This window comes from Hypomesus nipponensis, chromosome 4 (genome assembly GCF_054491055.1).
Source record: "Hypomesus nipponensis isolate SF chromosome 4, ASM5449105v1, whole genome shotgun sequence".
NCBI lineage: Eukaryota > Metazoa > Chordata > Actinopteri > Osmeriformes > Osmeridae > Hypomesus > Hypomesus nipponensis.
The window spans coordinates 5,318,136-5,340,282 of record NC_140364.1 but is presented as its reverse complement, the minus strand read 5'-3'; the positions used below and the strand labels follow the sequence as shown (position 1 = coordinate 5,340,282).

Here is a 22,147-nt window from a genome sequence, read left to right as displayed (position 1 = left end):
TTTTGCAGTTATTCAGCCACATCCTGACTCTTTTTTAAAGTGTTGGTTTGGGTTGTGATTGCTGCTCCATTTAAATGGAGGTTGGATGTTGTACTTCTAATCAACAGCCACTAGGAGGCAGTGTTTGAGCTGTTTTATAACATTACAGACTTCCTCCGACATCTCCGACATACCACAAAGCAACTCAACTACTGTCCATCTAGATACATTACAAATCAAGAGTAGTTAAATAAGATGCAGAGATGACAGACAACAACATATCTTTATTTTATACACATCTCAACTACAGTTTTATAGACATTAAAATACAACAGGTAGAATTGTCATAAAGATAGACTTAGTTTATCCTCCCAACACCTGCTACACAAGTATATGACAGGTCTCTATCATATACTCAGCTCAAGCGCTAACTCAAACACACACACACACACACACACTGTACGTCTGGCTCATACATCCGCTACGAAATGGCTGATCCACTGCTGAAGATGTCATATGTCAACACAGTGATGGTGTCATTTGTCAGATTGCCATTGAGCTGGTTTCAATGGGGTCATTGCTTTAGAAACGTCGAAACACATAGGAGTGCAAACACGACCACTACGACACTAAGAATGAAGGAACATGGAAATGTCCTGACTAGGAGATTGAACTATTCACCATGACTTCACGGTAACAAGGTGACAATAGAGTGTTAGTGTGGAGGTGCACCCCCCCCCCCTGATGACTAGGTTAAATGGTAGACTTCTCAAACTACAATTCTGATTAGTCCCAAGGTTGATAATGGCTGTCCACATCTGGAAGGTCGGCCATTGTCAGTTGTTGTTCAGGACCCACCAGGAAGCTGAGAGGAAGTAGGAAGGGACGGCAACACGTGAACTATGTACCGGATCAATCCATGATTGAACAGCACTCTGACATCAGCACATCTACTATGAAGCTTGACTTTGCTTCTTAGAAAACATCTAATTACAGCAAGATGCCAGCTGTGATCTTGAACAGGATAATCAGAGATTTAATTATGATTAGAGGAGTGGAGAGAATGAGACAAGATCAATGGATTATGATTAGGGGACATATGGTACAGGTTATCTAACAGTTTTTATGGTCAAAGTGGGATTTATACCACATGGTACATCTCTCTAAGATACTTGCCAACACCAAGATAGCTATGGACTGTTGGCTGTTGAGACACAGGGATTAGTTTGTTGTTAATTAGGGTGAAAAGGCAAGACTAATTTAGTAAGATGAAAGACGAGAATTTCACATCAGTCACTCGAGTAAAAATAACTGAGTAGACTAATGACTTCACTTTGAAATGAGAAAATCAGACATAACGAGTGGATTTCGTTAGGAGGGGAGAATGAGGCTGGAATGAAAATGGAACAGAAGTTGACTTGGATGAGAGTGCCTACCAGGAACCAGCATGGTGGTCATCATTTCAGGGGTCTCCAGGAAATCCACATTGCCCCTCTGGAAGGTCTTACTGTAGTTGGTCTGTAGGTGACTGCCACAAACATAGTCGCAGGGTTTGTCATTGTTCATAATATTAACATCCATATTTATTTTACATCTAATGAAGCCTTGTCTTTGACTCTGCATCAATGAGGGATAGGTCACATTTGGGGTGAAATCAAAAAACCTACTGTGACCAGGGTGTTTAAGATCAATTTCAAACCAACCTGCTCGCTCCTGTCACTTACAAAATGCACTGCTCTATTAAAGGTAGAACATATCGGTGTGTTTACAGTTGAAATGTTAGTCCAACTCTGATCCAACTTCAAACATAGCTTTCTTCTCCCACACAGTATATGCAAATCAACAAATAGCCATATGGAGTGTGTTCCAATACCCATACTAATTTCATGATGAAGTAGATTGCAGTATGCATACTGTATGCCACAGTGCTTACTTCTTAAGGGCAGCCGCCAGTGGCGTTTCTAGACTAATTTTACGGGGAGGCCCAAGGGGGGGCCAGTGTTTAATCAGAGGGGCATATTAAAAATGATATTTAAACATTACATTAAACTTTAATTTTTCTTAACGTTAAAATCATACAAACGGCTTTGGCTCTCCCGCTTCCAGCTCTTCAGCTCTCTCAGTACCTTGATATGTTTCTCTAACTTTTTTATGTACTGGGGCAAAAAAGGCTGCAATGTCCCTTCCTCGGTTCATGATGACTACTAGAAAAAAAAAAGAAAAAAAGCTCAGGGGGGCCACAGGGGCGGCCAGGGTCATTTCTACAGGGGCACTGGCCCCTGTAGGCCCCCATGTAGAAACGCCCCTGGCAGCAGCAGTATGTATTTGAAGTAAAAGGAAAAGTATACCGTTTGGGACACAGGGCATGTGCCTTCTGACCTTGTGCAATGATGATGCACTACAGATGTTCAAACATGTCATCTCGTGTTAGCATTAGTGTCGACGCTGGGCACGAGTGCACGCCAACGACAACTTACTTCTTCCAAACGTTGTTGTGCTCCCAGAATTCATAGAGGATGAAGCGTGACTCATTCGCGAGCCGCTGCACTGCGACACTGCCGAGAGGAAAACGAGAACACGTTACAAGAAATGATTAATTATGTAATTACCAACGTGACGTTTTATGAACCAGCTTGTTTGGGTATTAATTACTCTTGTTTGGCTTTGCCAGAAGAATGATGGTTGTCAACATGCCATTTTGTTTTGTTTTTCGCTCAAGCTCCGTTAAAAACAAAAAAAATGATGTGCTAATTAAGTCTAGCTGTTAATTGAAAACCAACTGAACTCACAGGCAGTTCTGAGAATCTGTACAGACATGTGTATAATGATCCTGTAGTAGGGCCATGCTGAATGAGAGACAAAGATCGTCGTTTTTATGTCCTGCTGTGGGGGTCAGTTCAGGATGTTAGGTAAAACAAAGGCAGAATCGACACAAGCCTACGCTAACAGCACAGTGTGTTAAGCCTGACTGTTTCAATCTCAAGGCATTCTTCAAATATAAAGTCATCAAGATTTATTCTTAACTTCTAAGGGTTACGGGGTTCCTCACAGTCACTCCTTGATTCTAACGTCTTCTCTTAGCAAAGACAGAACAAAGCTACAGACTATCTATAAATGGACCAGGGGGGAGATAGGGGGAGACCACAGTAAAGTGACTGACTGTAGACAGCCGGTCTGGGCACAAGCACACTGCATGTACTGTCTGAGTGCCAGGCGGAACTCCTCCAGGTCCTCCTCCAGCACGGACAGCTGCCTCTGGACGATCAGGATGTGCTGGGCGGGGCGGGAAGGGAGACAGAGGGGGAGTGAGTGAAGGATTTAGAGGGAGGGAGGGGAAAGGCAGGTGTGAAAAGTGAGGTAGAGGGAGTGAGATAGAGGGGAAAAAAGAGAGGCAAGTGTCTGGTCATGATGAACTGAGGGCATGAGGACATTGTCAGCGCATTTCAAGGCCGCCTGAATTCCTATTCCACCCTGCTTTGTGCAACGTGCTTTAAGGGGCTTGCCAAAAGTTGTGGGTGAACATTTTCCTATCCTGGGATGTAGACCCACTTAGCATCCAAATGAGAAGCAGTGCAACTGGGCCAGTGAAGGAAACCAGGTGTGAAACTCTCTGCTTCCGTGGCCCCGGAAGGCAAAGGTACGAACAATGTAAACAAGCACAAGGTTAATAATAGCCAAAGCTATTCTTCACATCCTGTTGTTGCTGAGGAGTTTTTGACAGAACTTACAAGGGCTGATGGATACAGGAAGTGAAAGCTTCCGCCCTTTGGCCAGTAGCGACCTCTGAGTCGGCGGAGTGGCTGATTGATAGTGGGCTCACATGGTGAAAACACTCAGTCACGCCACCACACACAAACACACACGCTGACGCACACACGTATCCACTGACATAATACTTACCTCACAGAAAGACGCATGTGTGTATGACTGCAGACATTAACATGTGTACTGTCTCACTCCAATAACCCCTCAGATCATTAGATATGGGGTACATTATTCATATGGCAATTCATCTGATGAATGAAAACACACACATGCTTTGAAAAACAACTAATATGTCACAAAACATTCACATTAGAGAAGATAAATGAGCTGTGTTGTTCCCTAGAGTTTGCTAAATGAACGGTTCATGGTAAATTCGGTTGAGTCTGAGTCTATTAATAAGTTGAAGTGACGTTGTGTTTTGCTACAGACAACCATCTGTCCGTGGTTGCTGTAAAAGGCATTCAAGCACACACTTTACACTAGATTTCTCATGTGTGTGGATCTTTCACACACACACACACATAATGAGGCACTGATACCGTAGCGCCTCTCACACTGCTGAGTTTACTCCACACGTCCATAGGGGGCCTTGCAGCTCTGCTAACAGGTACACACACACTGGTGCAAGGTCACACGCACACACAGACAGAGACTCACGCACGGACATTCACACACCCACACACACAGCCTTCTGTGTTTGCTAGGATAAACGAGTTGCCTGGACATTCAGAGTGTATCTGGATAGCTGGATAAATGACCACCAAGGCTGCTCCCCTGCAAGAATGTGAGAAAGGCGAAAAAGGGAGGGGAACTTAACAAGTTTCAGCCCCGCTGTTTCCTTGACAACAGATTTTGAATGCGGTGTCTCTCTGGGTGATTCCCACCGGGATGAGAAAAATGGCAAGAGGCAGGGGGGAGGGAGATGGGGCGTAGAGGAGGAGAGTAGAAACAGTAGATAATAATAGATGATTGTAGATAATTTACTGATTTGGTGGTGCTCTCCAAGACCTCCTCTTCCACAGGCTCCAGACGAAGCTCCTAGGAATAACAAGGGTTTTCAGCATTACAGGGTGACGCGTGCGAAAAGGCGCATATGCATGCACGCGCGTGCGAGGATACTTCAATATTTGTTGACTCTTGAGTCTCTCATGTTTCTATGATAGTTCATGAAAAAAAAAATGTTGTGACAGCCTGGACCAGATGGCAAGGAGGATAGAGAAAGAGCGATCCTGATGGAGCGAGGGATGAGGAATGGAATGAAAAAAAGAGAGAGGATAGAGGTAGAGTAAGAGAGGGAACGCGAGATATTGATACATACTGATGGACGCGAGTCCTTTTACGCTAAAAGAGGTGAAACAGTCAATAAACGATTTACCTTCTTTTCTAGACGGTCAATAAGCTTCTGCAGTCTATTGACCTGTGTCATCCATTGATTATCCTCATCATACACACCTGGAAAAGAGATTAGGTTTGTGAAGGTTCATCAACATTTGGCCTTGACTTACCCACGCACACTGGTGCAAGACTTGAAGAAGATATGGTCATTTCATGTATAAATTGGATTTGTTTCACTTAATTGCTTTTGCAGAAGCATGGTGATGATGCTTCTTAACTCAACCGTAAAAAAAATAAAAACTATGTGTGATGGTTTGAAATTCAGTCCGTGCCTATTAGGCTGTGCATGTATTGCCTTGAATCAATCCCCAGTGGAGGTATGCTATTGAGGCTGAGAAGGTGATGGTTGAGATAATTCATCGTTTAAAAGTACACTATAGATTGTTACATTACACATACATGCATGTACTATTGGTGAAAGGCAGACATTTAATATCCAGGAAAGCCTTTTAATACACAGCATTTTGACAAAGTGGGAATGCACATCCAATGTGCAACTTCACCAGTCGATTTCACCCACGTCTTCGAAATGCATGCATGCCATCGCCAGTGTGCGTGTGGCCTTTCTGAGGGGGCTGTTTTGGGGTGGTTTGCTCTAAGAATAGCCACCTGAGTTGACCAGGCTGAGGAGAGGGTTGTTGGGAGACAGGCTGTTATTCCTTTGAAGTCTTCGATTGGAACGCCTCCCAGACCACTGGATCGTCAACACCTCTGGCTTCATTGGTCCTTGTCTGGAAACGCACACACACACACAAACACGCACACACCCATCACTAATGTTGCACCCACACACACAGCCTCCCATCCATGTGAATATGACTCTCTCTTCATATTTATCCTATTTAAACAGAAGAGAATACACACACACACACACACACTCCGCAGGTAAGGGGATCCAAGCCCGACCCCTCACTTTTCACAGCTCCCTTTCCTGCCACCCACCACATACACAGTATGCTAGAAATCAGGTCGATATCTCATGCTGTCTGTTCTAGACTGCAACTGTTCTATTCCTGGACCCTTCTCAGTTGGTGTTAAATGACAAAAATGCGTATCTGGGTTGACGCTACAAATAGGCACCAATAAATAAAAGGAAACTGGGTATGTGCGTGTGCGCTTCTGTCATTATTGGATTGAATTTGAGCATGTCTGTGTCACATTTACACATACTCATATGTATACTATGTGGGTGTGTTATTCTGTATAAGCATTCCAATCATTCTAGTTGACCAGGAAATGTAGCTATGAACACACAAAACGGACTCTGCATCATCCAAATTTGGAGCCTTTGGCCCCTCATCCCCCCCCTTCTTCACACGGCCGAGACTGACACCCGGGCCGCGGCGGTGCGCTGTGATTGGAGGGTCACTCTCCCCGCCGTCTTCCCCTGGCAGGCCTTCACTAATTAAAGCTGGAGCGACCGTGAGTCACTGGGAAGGTTGATGTCGCTAGCTGCTATTCTAGCTGCCGAGGTCTGCCTGCTATCGCCCGTCAAGATAACTAGGTTTGGCCCGTCTGCTATGGTGAGAGAAGTATCGCCACTCAGCTCGGTTCTTATCAAGACAAGTCGTGTCTGAGAATATGGACCGACAGGCTGTTCTGCAGGAAAAACTGTAGTATTTTACATATCAAATGCAAGTCATTAACAGTGGTCTATTAGGTCATTTTTAGTATTAGGTCAGCATGGAAGATGACATAGGAGGAGATAGACTAGAGACAATCTTTCTATACAGTCTTGTCCTGTAGCGTCCAGTAGGCGAGCGTGAGAGTGATCTGTTGTGATGACCCCAACAGTCACCTGCGGTCATCACTGGCATTATGTCATGCCAACACGACATGACATCATCGAAATCCGAGGCAATGCCATGAAGGCAGTTGTGAGGGTGTCTTTGTCCAGGCTGAAGGCTTGCCAAGCCAGCCTCATAGAGACCAGAGTTTGAATCCTGATCAGTGTGTTTCTATGCTGTTCAACAACGTCTCTGTTTCTCTCTCCAATTGAATCATAGTCAAACAAAGGCAAAGATTACCAAGGCACGGGTGACAAAATCACGTAAATAATGATTGAATATTAAATGTCACTTGCGCAGAGCGCAATATATAAATATTATGAATGTTTCTTTGGAGTGACAGCAGGTATTCTGGGGTGACTAAGCAGTACATTTTCTTTGCATAATTCTCCATACACTCCTTCCCTATCGCACTGAAACAGGTGATTGAAAAACAGGTGGTGATGAACATTTTCGATCAGGGGATGTTATTTGACACGGTTCAGTCCTTTTGGACATCATTTTAAACAAACGTATTCTAAGGAATTCAATTCATATTTCACATAATTGATTCATGTTATTTGTCAACCACATCACATTTTCTTATCTTTACAGGTGCATAATTGCCATAGCATGTCTGGCTATGATCTTACCCAAGTCGATATGGAGATTTGTACAATACAGGGATGGATACAATTCAGTGGAAGATTTATGTTAATGTAAATTATACATTGCTGTTATTATTGTTATTATTACAACATTTATACTTGTTTATAAGAAGACCTGCATAATCCAAATGACTGGATAATACAATCATTGATCAACCAGGAATAGTCCAGGGTCTCAAAATGTCATTCTGGCATAGAGTTGAACTCCATCACTTTATCTGGTGGTGGTGGTGGTGTGTGGGTGGTGTGGGGGGGGCAAACACATCTGTAGCTAACAACATCAGACAGAATAACAAATTGCCCTGTGCTGTTTCAATTTGATCTCAGACGTCAGCTGCTTTCGTCACCAGCGAGATGCAGCCCAGTGGTTATCCCCAGCACTCCTACTGTGGTAGGAACACCTGACATGGTCAATTACTATTTTCAAATACTGTGATCTTGCTTCCTTGATTGATCATTGTGAGGCCTAAGGGTCCTTTTAAGCTCTTACTGTGACCAATCAAATGCGGTTCATAGTCCATTTTGAGAGCAAAGTACTTTCAAATACTTTATTTACTTTATTTTCTTTATTAATACGTTTTTTTTGTGTGGTACAATTCACAATTTTCAACACAATTTTGGAAGTAACGGTATAGAAGAACTATTAGTCTTCTGTCTTTTGCTGCTCATGGGGACTGCTTAAACCAAGGATTTTCAGAGGGAAGTCTCACTTGCAAAAAATATATTTTTTCATGTCAAAGACACGTACCAGAATAAACACAGGTTGAATAAAAATATAGGTACAAGAACGATCATAAAAAAACAATTTTGTTCCATTTGGATGGTGTTAGACTCCAGGCCATGCTTTTGCGTTCACGAGAATGACATAGCACATAGACCATGGGGGGATCCTAGAGGGCTGTTAGGAAGGGCAGTCTGTGAAAACAGGCTGTTCTACTCTGGGGCTCTGGGAACCGGACTGGGACTGGGATTCACACTCTGAAATGACTTGTGAGGGGATGTGAGAGGGGGAGAGATGAGTCAGGGGGAGAGGAGAAGAGAGGAGAGGGTCTCTTTGGCCCAGAGGGCAGTCACCCAGCCCCATCAATAGCCTCTGCGGACTTGGTAAAAGCTGTCAACATGGAGGATATAGCCCTGGTGTGACATGACAGAAGAAAGAGAGCAAGTCCTTCAGGTCCTCTAATGACCCACAGTATGGGTCACATGTCACCATACACAATCTTATAAATTCTGCAAATAACAAAAAATACCCTGGCTAAAATAGTAAGGCAAGCCTTGCTTGTGACTATTAATACCCCTTTTAATATCTTTCTTTGTCCTTACCAAGCATATAAATGCATACATGCTGACTGTAAATTGTAAAGAAAAATCTCTAATGTAAAAACGTAGGAGTAGTAGGACCTAACAGACACCAGAGATTTTACCCCCAGGCTTCAAGACTACTGGACAACCCACAGATGGCCTAACCAACGCATTTGCTGGTTTTCCTTTTCCTGCTTTTCAGTTTTTCTTTCCAATTTTCTGTATATTGTCATGACTGTCATATCCTATATTTACTTATGTTCTGTTCATTAACATAAATGGACATCTGAGAACGACGACATAGTGACTTGGAACACACGGCGCACACCTCTGCATGACCTCCGCATGACCTCAGCATGACCTCCGCATGACCTTCGTGGATGTGAGGATGATCCAGCTAAGTTAAGTGGTGCACAACAAGGTGACTTGCAGAGTTCTGTACAGCCCATATAAGGAGACAGAGGGGGTGGACAGACAGATGCCTGGAACTCGTCCCCCTCATCCGCTCAAGTCTGGGGCAATCATCCAGGTGGAGGAACGAAAAAAGAACTTCCAGGAGCGACATGTCCCCGCTCTGAATACACTTGAGCAGCTAACTCCTGCTGTTGAGCAGCGAACTCCTGCTGTTCGCAGCAACTTTTTCCAGGTCTTGCATTCCCCCCCATACACACACACGCGCGCCCACACTGCGCACAGAAACACACACACATGCACAGCTTTAATTATATCAGCCCTCTGGAGTGGGAGGTTGGCTGGAGACTGAAGATATAGCTAATCAAACCACATACTTATTGAAAGACAATGGAACAAATCTCTGAATGCTAAATCACCTCCCAGCCACTAAGCCTACACGCACTTGAACTGGAGTGAGTGTGATACTGCCGGTTCTGTCTATAATGGCGACAATAAACGCTGAAATTAGAACCGTCGTATTTCCTACAATGTGTCAGACCAGTTCCCTCAAATAGGCTCCACAGAGAGAGCTCGACTTGGATTGAGTCCCGGTGTGCAATCAACAACCCACTCTAGGATCACACACAGATCCAGAGATGGAGCCTGCAAATGTGTGTGTCTCTGGTAAACATATTATAAAGCAGGTGGTATTTTGTGTGTGTGTGTGTATTTGTGTGTGTGTGTGTGTGTGTGTGTGTGTGTGTGTGTGTGTGAAAGATAGAATGCGCTGCAACCATTACAGTTTTTCTCAGTTGTTGACACACAAAAAGCGCAAATTCGGCACAATTTGCACAACCTTCACTTCATGTACCAATCGCTTAACCCAATTCGGCACATGGACTGGTATGTGTGTGTCATTTGAAAATATGGCTGTGTGTAACAAATGAAAACACGAGTTCCGTTTTGTGAACAGTTACTTTTTGTGGTAACAGTAAACAGGTTTACTATTTGTGTGTGAGGTATTCAGTTTGGCGTGTGCAGTTTTGAGAAAGCCGAAACGTGTGTTAAACAATCGTGAAAAACTGTAAAACATCAAAATGAGGCTCCCTGACTTGTGGCAGCGAGTAGAAAGGTTTCCAGCCCCCAGGACATCCCTCCACCTGCCTCTCCTGACGCGTCTGCTCGGCCGTGGTCTCCATGGCGCACTCCAGGGAGCTCTGCAGCGAGTGGAGCTGATTGGTGGTCTCTTTCAACAGGAAACGGGTCACAAACTGCTCCAGGTGGGTGGCTTCCTGGTAGTCCTGTCAGTGAGGAACAGAAGCAGGGAGGAAGAAGAAGATGGTTTTGACAAAGACACGGGGAAGAGGAAGCAGAAGAAGAAGACAGTCACTGTCTTGAACTCATCTGACAGAGCGACAGACTCGAACACGTACCCAGCTTTCTTCACCAAATCTATATCCATGTGTGGGCCCCCTTGGCCCACAGTCCCTGAAAAACCATGCAGTTTACTGTCTTTCAATCAGACAGCCAGGAAAGGAAGGGCGGAGCTCTTTGTCTACCCTCACAGCAAGACTGGGGCTACGCAGTGTCAGAGCTTTGATGACGTCCCTTATTGTCCACTGATTCCTGTGATCTGACAGCCTTTGAACAAGAGGTAGGTGTCTGAAGGTAGAGACTGAGAGACAGGTTGAGAGAGGTTGAATTAGGACAGAGAGAGGAGGGTGTATGGGAAAAGAATAAGTGGGAGACACGGAGCAAAAGAGAGGGACAAAGACAGGAAAAAGAAAGATGGCTGGAAGGAGAGAGAAAGAGAGAGAGAGTGAGAGGGAGGGAGAACGAGAGGGAGGGTAGTATAAAGAACGACTGGGAGAGCAAAAGAGACAGATAATGGGAAGGAAAGGGAGGTAAAGGAGTTGAAAAAGGTGGAGTAGGGTATTTGAGAAAAAAAGTGAATACTATATTACCATTTTTGCATTTCCTACAGCCGTGCCTGTTTCAGGCGCACATTAGTGCAGTCAGTGCTCACTGCGGTGCCCGTTGGGGGTTATTTTTATTATTTTATTATTTATTGAGTTATTGTTTCTCGCCAGGTCCATGGCTCCATTGCTTAGTGCAGCACAACATGGTACTGAACCACTCATCCAATCACTTCATAGTCGACGATGCATCACTGAGCAAAACACCTGGCCTTTCATACAATCATAAAATTCATACAATGCCCGGCTTCTTGAGATAATCAAGCCTCAGATATACACACACACACATATTCCTGCTTCATAGTAAGATGTAATCTCAAATTGTATGTCATATGATATATTTTGCATTCTGATAGGTAAATACCCCTCTAAACAAGTGTAACCTACATTGTACAGAGTGGCCGGCAATTTGCAGCCAGGCCTAGCTTCCTTGATGGACAACACCTGCTACTGGCAAACCCTTTCCAGTACACTTGGGATTTCAGCAACCCAGTTTGTTGTCAGCGTAAATCAGTTGTTCATTTTTGGATACCACAACACCATGACAGGCAGTACCCAGAAGGTAAATTAAAATGTAATGACTTTTGGAGTTTCGCTAAGCTCAGGCGAGTGCAGAGGCTCACTAGAGTGCAGGACATAATCGAAGCTTCCTTTGCTAACAAGACGCGCCTGTAATTGCATTTGCATAACACACCTGCTGTCAAATCTGTTGGTACACTCCACAAACAAAGGGGGGTTTGATATTAAACATGGTACAAGCCACAGATGGCTCTCATGGTGGTAGTAAGCAAAGTGAGTGCATGAGTGTGGTTTTTCAACAACAAAAAATTCCTCAGGTCCCCCAAAACAACAAGGGAATGAACGTACAAGCATATACATGAAGTTATACAGACACAGACACTACATGTGCATTTGCATACAAACACAAGCACACACGCACACATGCTAATTATATGGAGAACAGGCGACAAGCTGCCAAGGGAGCTTGTCTCTCTCACACCAGCTTTCCCTGCTCCCAGTGGCCTTCATTAGAACCCAGGCATTCACCGGCTCCAGCTCCTTTTCATCCGAATGACGTCTTCATGTAGACCAGGAAGAAACACTGCATGAGCAGGGTTATATAAAGAGGCATTGCCTCTTACGGGACTACCCATAAGAATAATAGTCTCCTTAAAGAGGTGGTGTCTTTTGAATATATTAGGTTTTAATTTCATTCAATGCAGGTGCGGAATGACTGGCAAGCATCTAAACAAACATAAAGCAACGGTCACCATGACAACTGAGAAAGACATCAGTGAGACTCAATCATACATAACAATCTAACATTCTCCCACGTGTTGCCACCCCCCTGACTTTCTTATATTGGTTGACCTACAGTAATGCGCGGTCAATCTTATTAACACGTGAACAGATGAATCGTGGGGACATGAACCGTGAAAGCAGGGGAGGTCAGGCATGAGCACCATGGCTTTTACAAGTCTAGTCATGGCTCCTCTCCTCTTCTAATACACGCCTCGACTTCTCTACTCCATCAGCATGACTCGCTGCTATTTTTTAAGTGGTTAGGGAATACGGCTGTTTCCGTCTGACGAATTCACGGGATCTTGTCTTTGTTACCTTGAAACAGGTGGGTAGCATCGAAAAAACAACACACGCCGGCATACACATGCACACACAGAGATATCCCGCGCTCCCCTCCCACACGCACAGACACACACACACTGGGCTGGACTCTAACAAACAAACCCCAGGGTAAGTGATGACTAATCCAGCCTTCACTCCACACCTCCACATAAGGGCGATATCTGCTATTAAAGATGAAAACATTGGCCTTGTCGAAAACTTCTCTGTGGATGACTCATTCTAGTGTTATAGTGAAGGTGTATGTGTGTGTGGGTGTGGGTGTGTATGTGTGTGTGGGGGGGGTATGGGTGTGTGTGTGTGAGACACTCTGAATCAAGGAAAAGAGGAAGGATGATGTAAAGTTTATAATTTGTAGTCTTTCGGGGCCACAGAAGCCTCAGTATTTGACAAGCTCACTTTTTACTTCCTGAGGGGGTTTCATGTGATTCAAGCTTGTCGCCTCTTTCTGTTCTGATTGGTGAGAGGCTCCGCAATTTCTCCATTGAAATCGTGTTTCGTTCTCTCATGTCCCATCTCCCCCAAGATTGAGTTGTTTGTATTGTCAAAGACGTAACATTGAATAATAAGCAGTGTTTTGATTGGATGCTGAATACATTAGTGAAAATTGATTGAGGCATGCTTTCGAAGTCTGTCAGTCTCTTGGGGGTTGACTCACAACTTAATAGCACTTGAAGGGAAATAAATTATTTATTTTCATGGTCAATTGAAGACCAACTCACAAACACATACACACATCTCATTCGCTTTCTCTCTCTTTCTATGGAATACTCTCATTAGAAGGTAACTTCCTGATGAGGCAATTTCCTTTCAGCTCTTTATAGGGTGTAATTCAAATGCTGGAACAGCAACTAAATTCATCCACAGGGTCTTGCATGAAGATGGCAGATATTGTAAAAAAAAATGCCACCCATTGCTTTTCAACAATACAAATGAGAAATGAGAATGTTTCATCATGAAATACCTTTTAGTATCCACAGTTGTCTATTAGTCAAGCTGTGAACTGAAGTTGTGGGTGAATCCTATGGTTAATGTGGAAAAAGATCACAACCCATCACGCTTTCCCCTTGCCCTCTCTGTAGTTACTTCTGTCATCTATCCTGAGATGGTATGCTGCTTTCATGCATTTACCTGTTCCATTCTGTTAGCTTACTGTTGTCTTTCTCTTGCTCTCTTCTTCTTTTCCTTCTGCAGATTTTCCTCTTTCTGTTTCTTTCCTCTGCCTTTCTTCGACCTTCAGCTTCCTTCAGTTTCCTCCTCCTTATTCTTTCCAGTCTCCTCCTTTCCACCTACTCCTTGTCGTACTTTCCTTCCCTCCCCCACATCCTCGTCTCTCCTCGTTCTCCCTCTCTTCCCTCACCCTTTGACTTCAATGTCCTTATCCTACCATTTCACTGCAAGATTTCGACATCTTCTTTCCCATACCTTTCATACTCCCAATTTCTCAACCTCCACCTCGGATCTTCCTATACCCTTTATCCACCTCTCCCTTTTCCTGCAATTATTCCGTCTCTCGCTCAGTTTTTTTTCCCCTTTTCTCGCTCCCCTCCCTTCTGTCTTCCTCCAGTCTTCTCTCTTCCACCCATGCTCCATTCCCCCTTCCTCTCTTCCCCTCATCTCCTGTCCATCAGGGGGTCTGTAAAGATGTAACACTCAAACTGAAAGTCCAGGACACCTGGGGGCAGCTTAGTGGAGAAGCTGCTGATAGATGCGTGTGAACAGGGTCAGACTACTAAGCTCTGATCTAAGTCATTAGAGAGATCCAACAGAATCATACATAGACACACACACACGCACACAGACAGACGCACACCACTCATGACACACACACAACGAGAAACGGGCATGCACACACACGTACGTATGCACACGCAGCCACAAACACACACTTTCTTGTTGGACTCCTATCAAGAACCCTGCAATGCTTAACATCCTAAAATGTCGTTCACAATCTCAATGTTGGTATTTTGTGTGGTATTTCAGTTTTGAAAGAACATGCTTACCTTCTTAGTTTTGTCCATGGCCTTCAATATGGAAGTGTTCAGGTCCTCCAGGGCAGCCAAGACATTTTCATAGTCGCCAAGGTGCTGAGAGAAGTATTCTTCAAAAGACACACACAGTCCTTTGTGAGGACTTAAAAGATCCTGACAAGGACCTTAGGTGTTTGTTGTTCATCTATTTATAGACTTGCCACTGAAACACTATGTGTGACACCTCTGCTGTGCCACCGGGGGGGGGGGGGAGGCTGAGCGTGTGGACTTTGACACAAGAATTTCATCCCACACAATGGCATTGTAGGGAAATTGTCAAATGGTGCTCAAATCCTTACAAGCCCTTTGACTATGAGGGTGTAAGAAATCCAAGATATCCAAGGTGTTTGGAATATCTCACGGCCATGTTGCGCAGTGACTCTTAAAGGGAAAGATTCCACATCATTACTTACCACAGAGCTCATCCGTGTCCACGTTACTGCAAACCAAAATATGACACTATTAAATTGGAACTGTACAGGTCATTACACTTACACAACAACAAAAAATGACTAACGTGTTATTTATTACTAGAGTTTTTAAATTGACTAAACAGAGAGTCGTGACATCCACTTGGGACGTTTGTGCAAATGATGCTGGATTCTGCCTCAGGTGTTAGTTTGGGTGACTGAACCTGACCTGACTGTTTTTATTTGAATAAGAACTTGAGGCTTTGGGTTGTCTGAAGGAATTACCAAATTGGCCAAGAGACAGGAAACTCCTAACAGGACTGGAGCAAAGCGCCAGACAAAAGTCCAATGACACGTGAGTAATGGTCAAATAACTGTGGACTATGTATTTTTTAGATATAGGTGTATATTTGTGCTTGTATTTGTACTACTGTGTGTCTGTGAGCGTGTGTATTTGAGTACAAGAATAACTTGCCAGCCAGGGTCACCACTGTGGAGATAAATACTATAATTGACTTCAAACAATTGCCAAGTACCGGATTTAAATTCCATCATTCATATTGGAGTTAATGGAGCTACTAAAGATGGCCCTTTGGAGCACATAAATAGGATTCCTGTGTTTGTGCTTATTACCAACAGGATCTGAACATTTTCAGATGCAATGGGCTTTTATAGAATTCAAGTTAATCTCACCAATTAAAGCTGCATTCTTGAAAAATGCACAGAGAGAAAGGTTTATATTTTACGCTGCAAATAAAGGTTTCTGAGGGTTAAGATTCCATTTGGGTGATGCATTTTGAAACATCTATATTCTACAGCCACTCTAGTGTTTATTCAGTTATTTTTGATGATGTTTAATGGATCTGCTAAGGCCATGCTGCTATGGAAACGAGGAAGACTGGATTTACTGGAAATCAAAGCGCTTCACGACAGGAGAAATCAATGAATATCATTGATGTGGATTGCCAACCAACTTTAGCTTACACAGACACACACACACAAATACACTAAGTGTACAGACCTACACACTCTCCAGCCACACAGACCAATTTTAAGGTTCTAAAATGTCCTATTTTGACAAGCTGACAGACTGATAGAGATTGCTTCGACGGGTGTTCCCAGAGTTTGCAGAGATTGTGCTGTGTCATGCTAGAGGGACGTTATTCACCGGTCCCCTGTCACGACATAATCTTTGGTGAAGTGGCTTTTGTGAGGAAAAAGACAGCACAAAGCTGGGACTGACCATCCCAAGATAGTGCCAACCTAGTGAGCTAGCCCTGTAGAGGCATGGAACAACCTCATGCTGGCCCAAACCAGAAAGGGAATTAAGAATGTCGAGATGTCCTTTTCATCCAGAGGTCTCATAACTCTGCAGAGGTAAACAAGCCAGTCAAAACTGATCACTGATCTGATCACACAGTCTTGATCAGAGTAATTTGAAAACCCTTTCAAATACTTTGCTATTTTGTTGGCCCAGTAAAATTAAATAATGGGAACTATCGCACAGAATTGAGTCATTCTGCACTTAGGATCTGGATCATTCTGAACTGAGTGATCCTCTGCACTAACTATATGAACTATTTGTACATCGCTTTGTATAAAATCATGTTCTAAATGATTATGTAAAAATGTAAACCAGATGCCCCTTAATTACTGACACCAAAAAGGATGTATTTGAACGTGTTTTGCATGTATTTGAAGTTGAATGTATTTGAGGTTTCCTAGAGTCTCAGGGAAGGTTACTCATCAGACGAGAACGGATTGGCAAACCACATCTGCAGAACGACGGCAGCGCCGTGGGAGCTGCTGGGGGAGAAACAGCACCTGGGGGGTCACGTCAGTGTGCCCAGTGGTATCTGGTGCCTACAAGGCTCAGGGAGGAAGCATTGACAACATTGCTAAGTATAGTTGAAGAACTTACTCTGTGTTGTGGGTGTCTATGGTGTGGAAGAGCTCCTGAAGCTCATCCACAGTCAGAACGCCATCCGAGAAGTAGGCTTTGAACTCTTCAAAGGACAGCTTTCCATCATCTGAAGAGAGCAGAGTGCTATTAATGGTAGCAGACAACCAAACTGTACCTTTGTAGTGTGTGATTGATGTGATGTCAGTACAATTCAATGTCATGTATTCAGAAGCCCTATTCCAAATGTTGACTAAATGACTATTCACCCATTGCATTGCATTTAGCTTTAGATTGAATACCTTTTAACATCACCAGGTAGTTTGATTTAAAGAGATTGAGAAAACCTATGCTGGAGGATGTTTTCCAGGTTTTTGTACTTGCCACTCCACAAGTAAACCATGTCTAGACTCTGGGCTCTTGAGGTTATGTTTGAAATGATGACTATGTTGATACATTAACCTAAGTGGACATTCTGCCCACATCATTAACCAATCACGACATCAGAGAAACCCTGACTCATGGAGAGGTTGGAAGATACCTTCCACTACCATCCACTCTCCATCATTACACAAGCCATACCTTCCACTACCATCCACACTCCATGATTACACAAGCCATACCTTCCACTACCATCCACTCTCCATCATTACACAAGCCATTACGTTGATTTCATTGCTCCCCGCTATATTTATGTATTTATTAAAAATAAAAGTAAAAGATAGTAGGCACAACTGTGCACAAATTATGCTTTGATTTTAGTCTTGGGAGGTAGAGGAGCAGGACTTTCTCTCTATTGAGTCATTTCACGGGGGAGAAGTCTAGAACCCCCAGAAGGCATGTCTGAATGTGAGTCTGTGTAATGATCTTTCAACAGCCCTGACTGTCAGTTCTTATAAAAACAGATCTGAAACATAAAAAGAACATTTTGAAGGACCAGTAAAGAATTCATTTTTTGGGAACTTTGGACATATCCTGCAGAATATTTTCCCCAATACTTACTATAATTAACGTGTTTGTGTTCCACCTTCTGTTTAAAGGTCGGCTATGGACACATCTGCTGTCATTTGGGTAGAGGGAGCACGGGCTGACTGTTGTTTCCATGACAACTAACACAGCATCATCAGAGAGCAATGTTCCGAATTTTATTGAGAATATACATGCGTTCCTAAAGATGCCCCTCATGCAATATCGGAATGAAGTGGAAGGGATACACAGCATGTATGGGGGAGAGACCAGACAGTGCGTGCGTGTCATTCTCACCATTTTTATCCGCTCTTCTTAAAATCTGAAATGAGAAGAGAGGAGTCAAGCAATATCTCATATTGTCAACATGTGTTTATTCATTTGTGTGTGTGTTGAGTGTCTGTGCATGTGTGTGTACACATCTATGTCATTGATCTCTCGCTGGACACACCAGCTGTAAATGATTGATGCTGCTGTTTCTGCAAACTGGAGAGTTCAAAGAGTTAATGGCGATGACCACACTAGCTTTGAAATATTGTTTTTTCCAACTCTTTTCCATCTCTTTTGGCCAGGACCTAATCCCCAAACAGATTTTCATCTCACAAAAAAATTTCAAAGATCATATTAACCCTAATCTGTTGGTTGTGAACTTCAGTGTGTCTCGTTGTAGCTTGCTTGGTTTGAGATGCAATCAGGTAGGAGATACGTTTCGATTACATGGGAATTGCACCATAAAGATTTGGGAAAGCTAACCCCCAGTTTGCACCTCGCTAGGGTAGAATGTTGTAAAATAGTACATTTGATATGTATCCAAATAATTACATTTTACATTGTATTTAGTCATTTAGCAGACGCTCTTATCCAGATCGACTTACAGTAAGTACAGGGACATTCTCCCCGAGGCAAGGGTGAAGTGCCTTGCCCAAGGACACAACATCATTTGGAACAGCTGGGTATCGAACCAGCGACGTTTTGATTACTAGCCCGATTCCCTAACTGCTCAGCCATCTGATGCCCCGAAATACTTAATTGTAAAACAATTGTGCAGGCACGCTATACATTTTGTAGTTTCACACACTACCAAGGGAATAGTGTAACAAAAGCAGGAGACATTCTGACAGGCAGGGAGACAGACATGTTATTGGTGGTATGTTGAAACAGCAGGTTCAGAGAAGAACACGACTGAATGCAGGCACACTGCAAACCTTTTTGTTCCATGTTTTTTTTTTTTTTCACTTACACACCCACTTTTATCACCCCCTGGTCCAGTGGAACCGACAACCACATAGGCTAACATTTAGAATGATTCACTTCCCACAGACCCAAACGCCACAGTCTTAGGGTTAAAGTGGTATAGAACACGTTTGGTAAAGTGTTAAGACGCAACTTTCCATAATAGTTAAATATAAAGACCTAAATATCTACCTCCTTAAAAGTGGCATTACGGTATAAAAACAGGCAGCAAGCCTCGGCCTACTTGCTGCAGTTTTAGCAGTACGGGGACTGTAAGAAAATGACGTGAACGCGCTCCCCCGGTCATCCCCAGGGATAAACTGTTGCTTGTCATACCGTCGCCGCCCCAAAGCTTTTCATGTCGATGCGACTTTTCATGTAGCAAAAGGATGCTGTTGCATGTGTTCCTTCATCCTATGTGACAGGAGAAAGGTGAGAACAAGGTCCATAACAATGGATGGCAGAACCGTATCCTCAACCAACCATCAAGTGGAGTGGCAGTTACTTAATTTTAATACAGCCCATAAATTGCTTTAAATTGGCCAGTACCGGGGTGGTAAAGCAGGATGCATGCAATTCAGATATTGCATGTTAAAGTGCAGTGCCCGTTTGAGTGATGCATGGTTTCATCGCCCAGCCAACAGTCACCTATAGCTTAATTAGAAAAGTGTTACAATTTTAGACTTTTTGCTATTTTGGAACTGGGAATCTTGTTGCTGTGTTTTCAATGAATAGTCCAATAGCCTAGGCTATTTATATGTCGCAAATCTACGTTCTTGGGTCATGAGCAATAGGCTTCACCTGCAGCATTTCAATCATATAATGAGATAATCGAGCCACAGACAGACAGACATGAGCTCACACACACACACACACACACACCCACACACACACACAGTTCCTGTATTATTATTCTTTTATCAGAAATGGATCCAGGGTTGCCAGACTGATGGATCCATCAACAGCCTATAGCCAAGATTGATCTAGTTTTTGACAAAAGCAAAACACCAAAGCATGAAGATAACTGAAAGGTTCTAGTTTTCAGGCCGTTTAAGTTGTTTATTGAAACAGCAGTGCCAACAGCTTTGAGAAAACTGTAATTGGGTTAGAGGTGACACTCAAATTCATGGTTAGCACAAATTAAATGTCAACCATGTCAAATCAATTCACTTTTACAACCAGGATACATGCACGCAGCTGGATTTATGTGAGCACTTTAGCACTGCAATGGCGAGTAACCCCCGTGCAGTTCGTGGGTAAAATTTTTTTTTAATGACAAACTAAATAAACAATTACGATGAAGATTAAACAAATTGTTCTTAATCACAGATACACTATCATGTGTTCTGAAACAAAGCTTTAAATCAAACAGGTTATGTCGAAATTGGTACTGTTAATACCCAAACACCGAGATAGGCATGGTAAAACAGTCCAATTACACTAAAAACTATATTTTTCTCCCTTTGGATCAATGTAATAGTGCCACAAAACTTGAATTGAGAATATGAAGACTATATATTTCTAAGCATATGCAGATAGCCTACTTACATCAAGAAAAATGGACATTCCTTTCTTTAATTCAATTGGAGTGCTGGCTTCTTCCGAAAGCGACTGTACTTCTTCGGAACAATCCATTTTCCAGTAAGCTATCTTATTAGAAGTTTCCAAAATGAAGATGGAGAACGGTGAATGCTCCACTCATACGATTAATGCTCCGGATGCGTGCGTCCAAACTAGCTTTGCAGGTTGTTGCGATGCGCCTCTTGCAACTATGCAGGAACGCCGCTGTCATCCAATGGGAGGCAATAGAACAGACCATATTTATTTTCTAATTCTGCATGCATTACATTGGCCGCAATTGGTGTGTTTCACGTTGCCAAAGGTTCAAGCTTATTAACAATGTGTAGTTTATTTGAAAATGCACCAACAGCCAACAATAATAACTGCGTTTTTTCTAAAGGCTGTGGAACTGTCTCCCAACCGTCAATTTGGTAATTTTACACTGGGTGGATCAATAAAATCTGTAACTTCTTACGGAATTTTTGTAATTTTGTGTGGTGAAATCCTTTTATTTAAAAGGTTAGATGTGTTTTTTTGAAGAAATATGAAGAAATATCACAGCTCAAAACGAGAAGAAAGCCTTCTCACTGTCAAACAAAATCACACATCTGACAATGTTTTCTGTGATAGTGTTTATGTTCTACATGTGCCTGTGTCTGCTTCAGATTCTGATGAGAAACATCTGTCAGTGTAATAGCCTAACAGGCCTAATATTTTTGCTCTATACCCCACAGGCACAGTTCTTGCGTGATCTTCAACATTCACCAGTATGATAATCTGCATGTCTGGTGTTGGTTGCATGGGAGCCCATGTTCTTGTCAAGGCTGTCAAGGCCAGTTGTGTTTTGAGGAATAAAGCTACACTTACACTTCAGAAAAGAATTGTGAAAGAACCCAGACCCAGCTAGATGGAATTTGGGAGTTTTTTTGCTCTAAGGTGGATTTTTAATTAGAAAACCGTTTTTTATATTATATGTTTTGTATTTTCTATATTTAAATTGTACTCTGAGCGCTGTTCTGTACCCTGCTGCTGCAAACAGAAATGTCCCCACTGCGGGACAAATAAAGGATATCTTATCTTATTGTTGACTGAATCTCCACTGATTGTGTTCCAGACTTCCAGAACACAGCAGCATTGGTTTATGCCTTGGTCACCTATACTAA

At 43.0% G+C, this 22,147-nt stretch overlaps 1 protein-coding gene across 1 annotated transcript; it reads right to left on the bottom strand.

Moving 5' to 3' along the window:
• Nucleotides 1-265: 265 nt before the first annotated feature.
• On the bottom strand, nucleotides 266-21,175 carry necab1 (N-terminal EF-hand calcium binding protein 1). The gene is made up of 13 exons (XM_084695503.1): nucleotides 20,973-21,175; nucleotides 18,489-18,513; nucleotides 17,247-17,355; nucleotides 15,329-15,354; nucleotides 14,889-14,986; nucleotides 10,433-10,569; nucleotides 5,749-5,870; nucleotides 5,120-5,196; nucleotides 4,729-4,782; nucleotides 3,140-3,252; nucleotides 2,457-2,534; nucleotides 1,416-1,507; nucleotides 266-844 (listed from the first exon to the last, which is right to left on the bottom strand). The coding sequence occupies exons 1-13, from the start codon at nucleotides 21,057-21,059 to the stop codon at nucleotides 816-818; spliced, it is 1,047 nt and encodes a 348-aa protein (XP_084551629.1). The 5' UTR covers nucleotides 21,060-21,175; the 3' UTR covers nucleotides 266-815.
• Nucleotides 21,176-22,147: the final 972 nt, after the last annotated feature.

Coding starts and splice junctions, on each gene's coding strand:
- necab1 (XM_084695503.1), bottom strand. CDS start 21,059: ATGGATTGTTCCGAAGAAGTACAGTCGCTTTCGGAAGAAGCCAGCACT. Junction 17,356..18,488: donor AAGAAGAGCGGATAAAAATG/GTGAGAATGACA, acceptor TGCTCTCTTCAG/ATGATGGAAAGCTGTCCTTT. Junction 2,535..3,139: donor GCCCAGACCGGCTGTCTACA/GTCAGTCACTTT, acceptor TCCTCTCGGCAG/TGTCGCAGTGCAGCGGCTCG.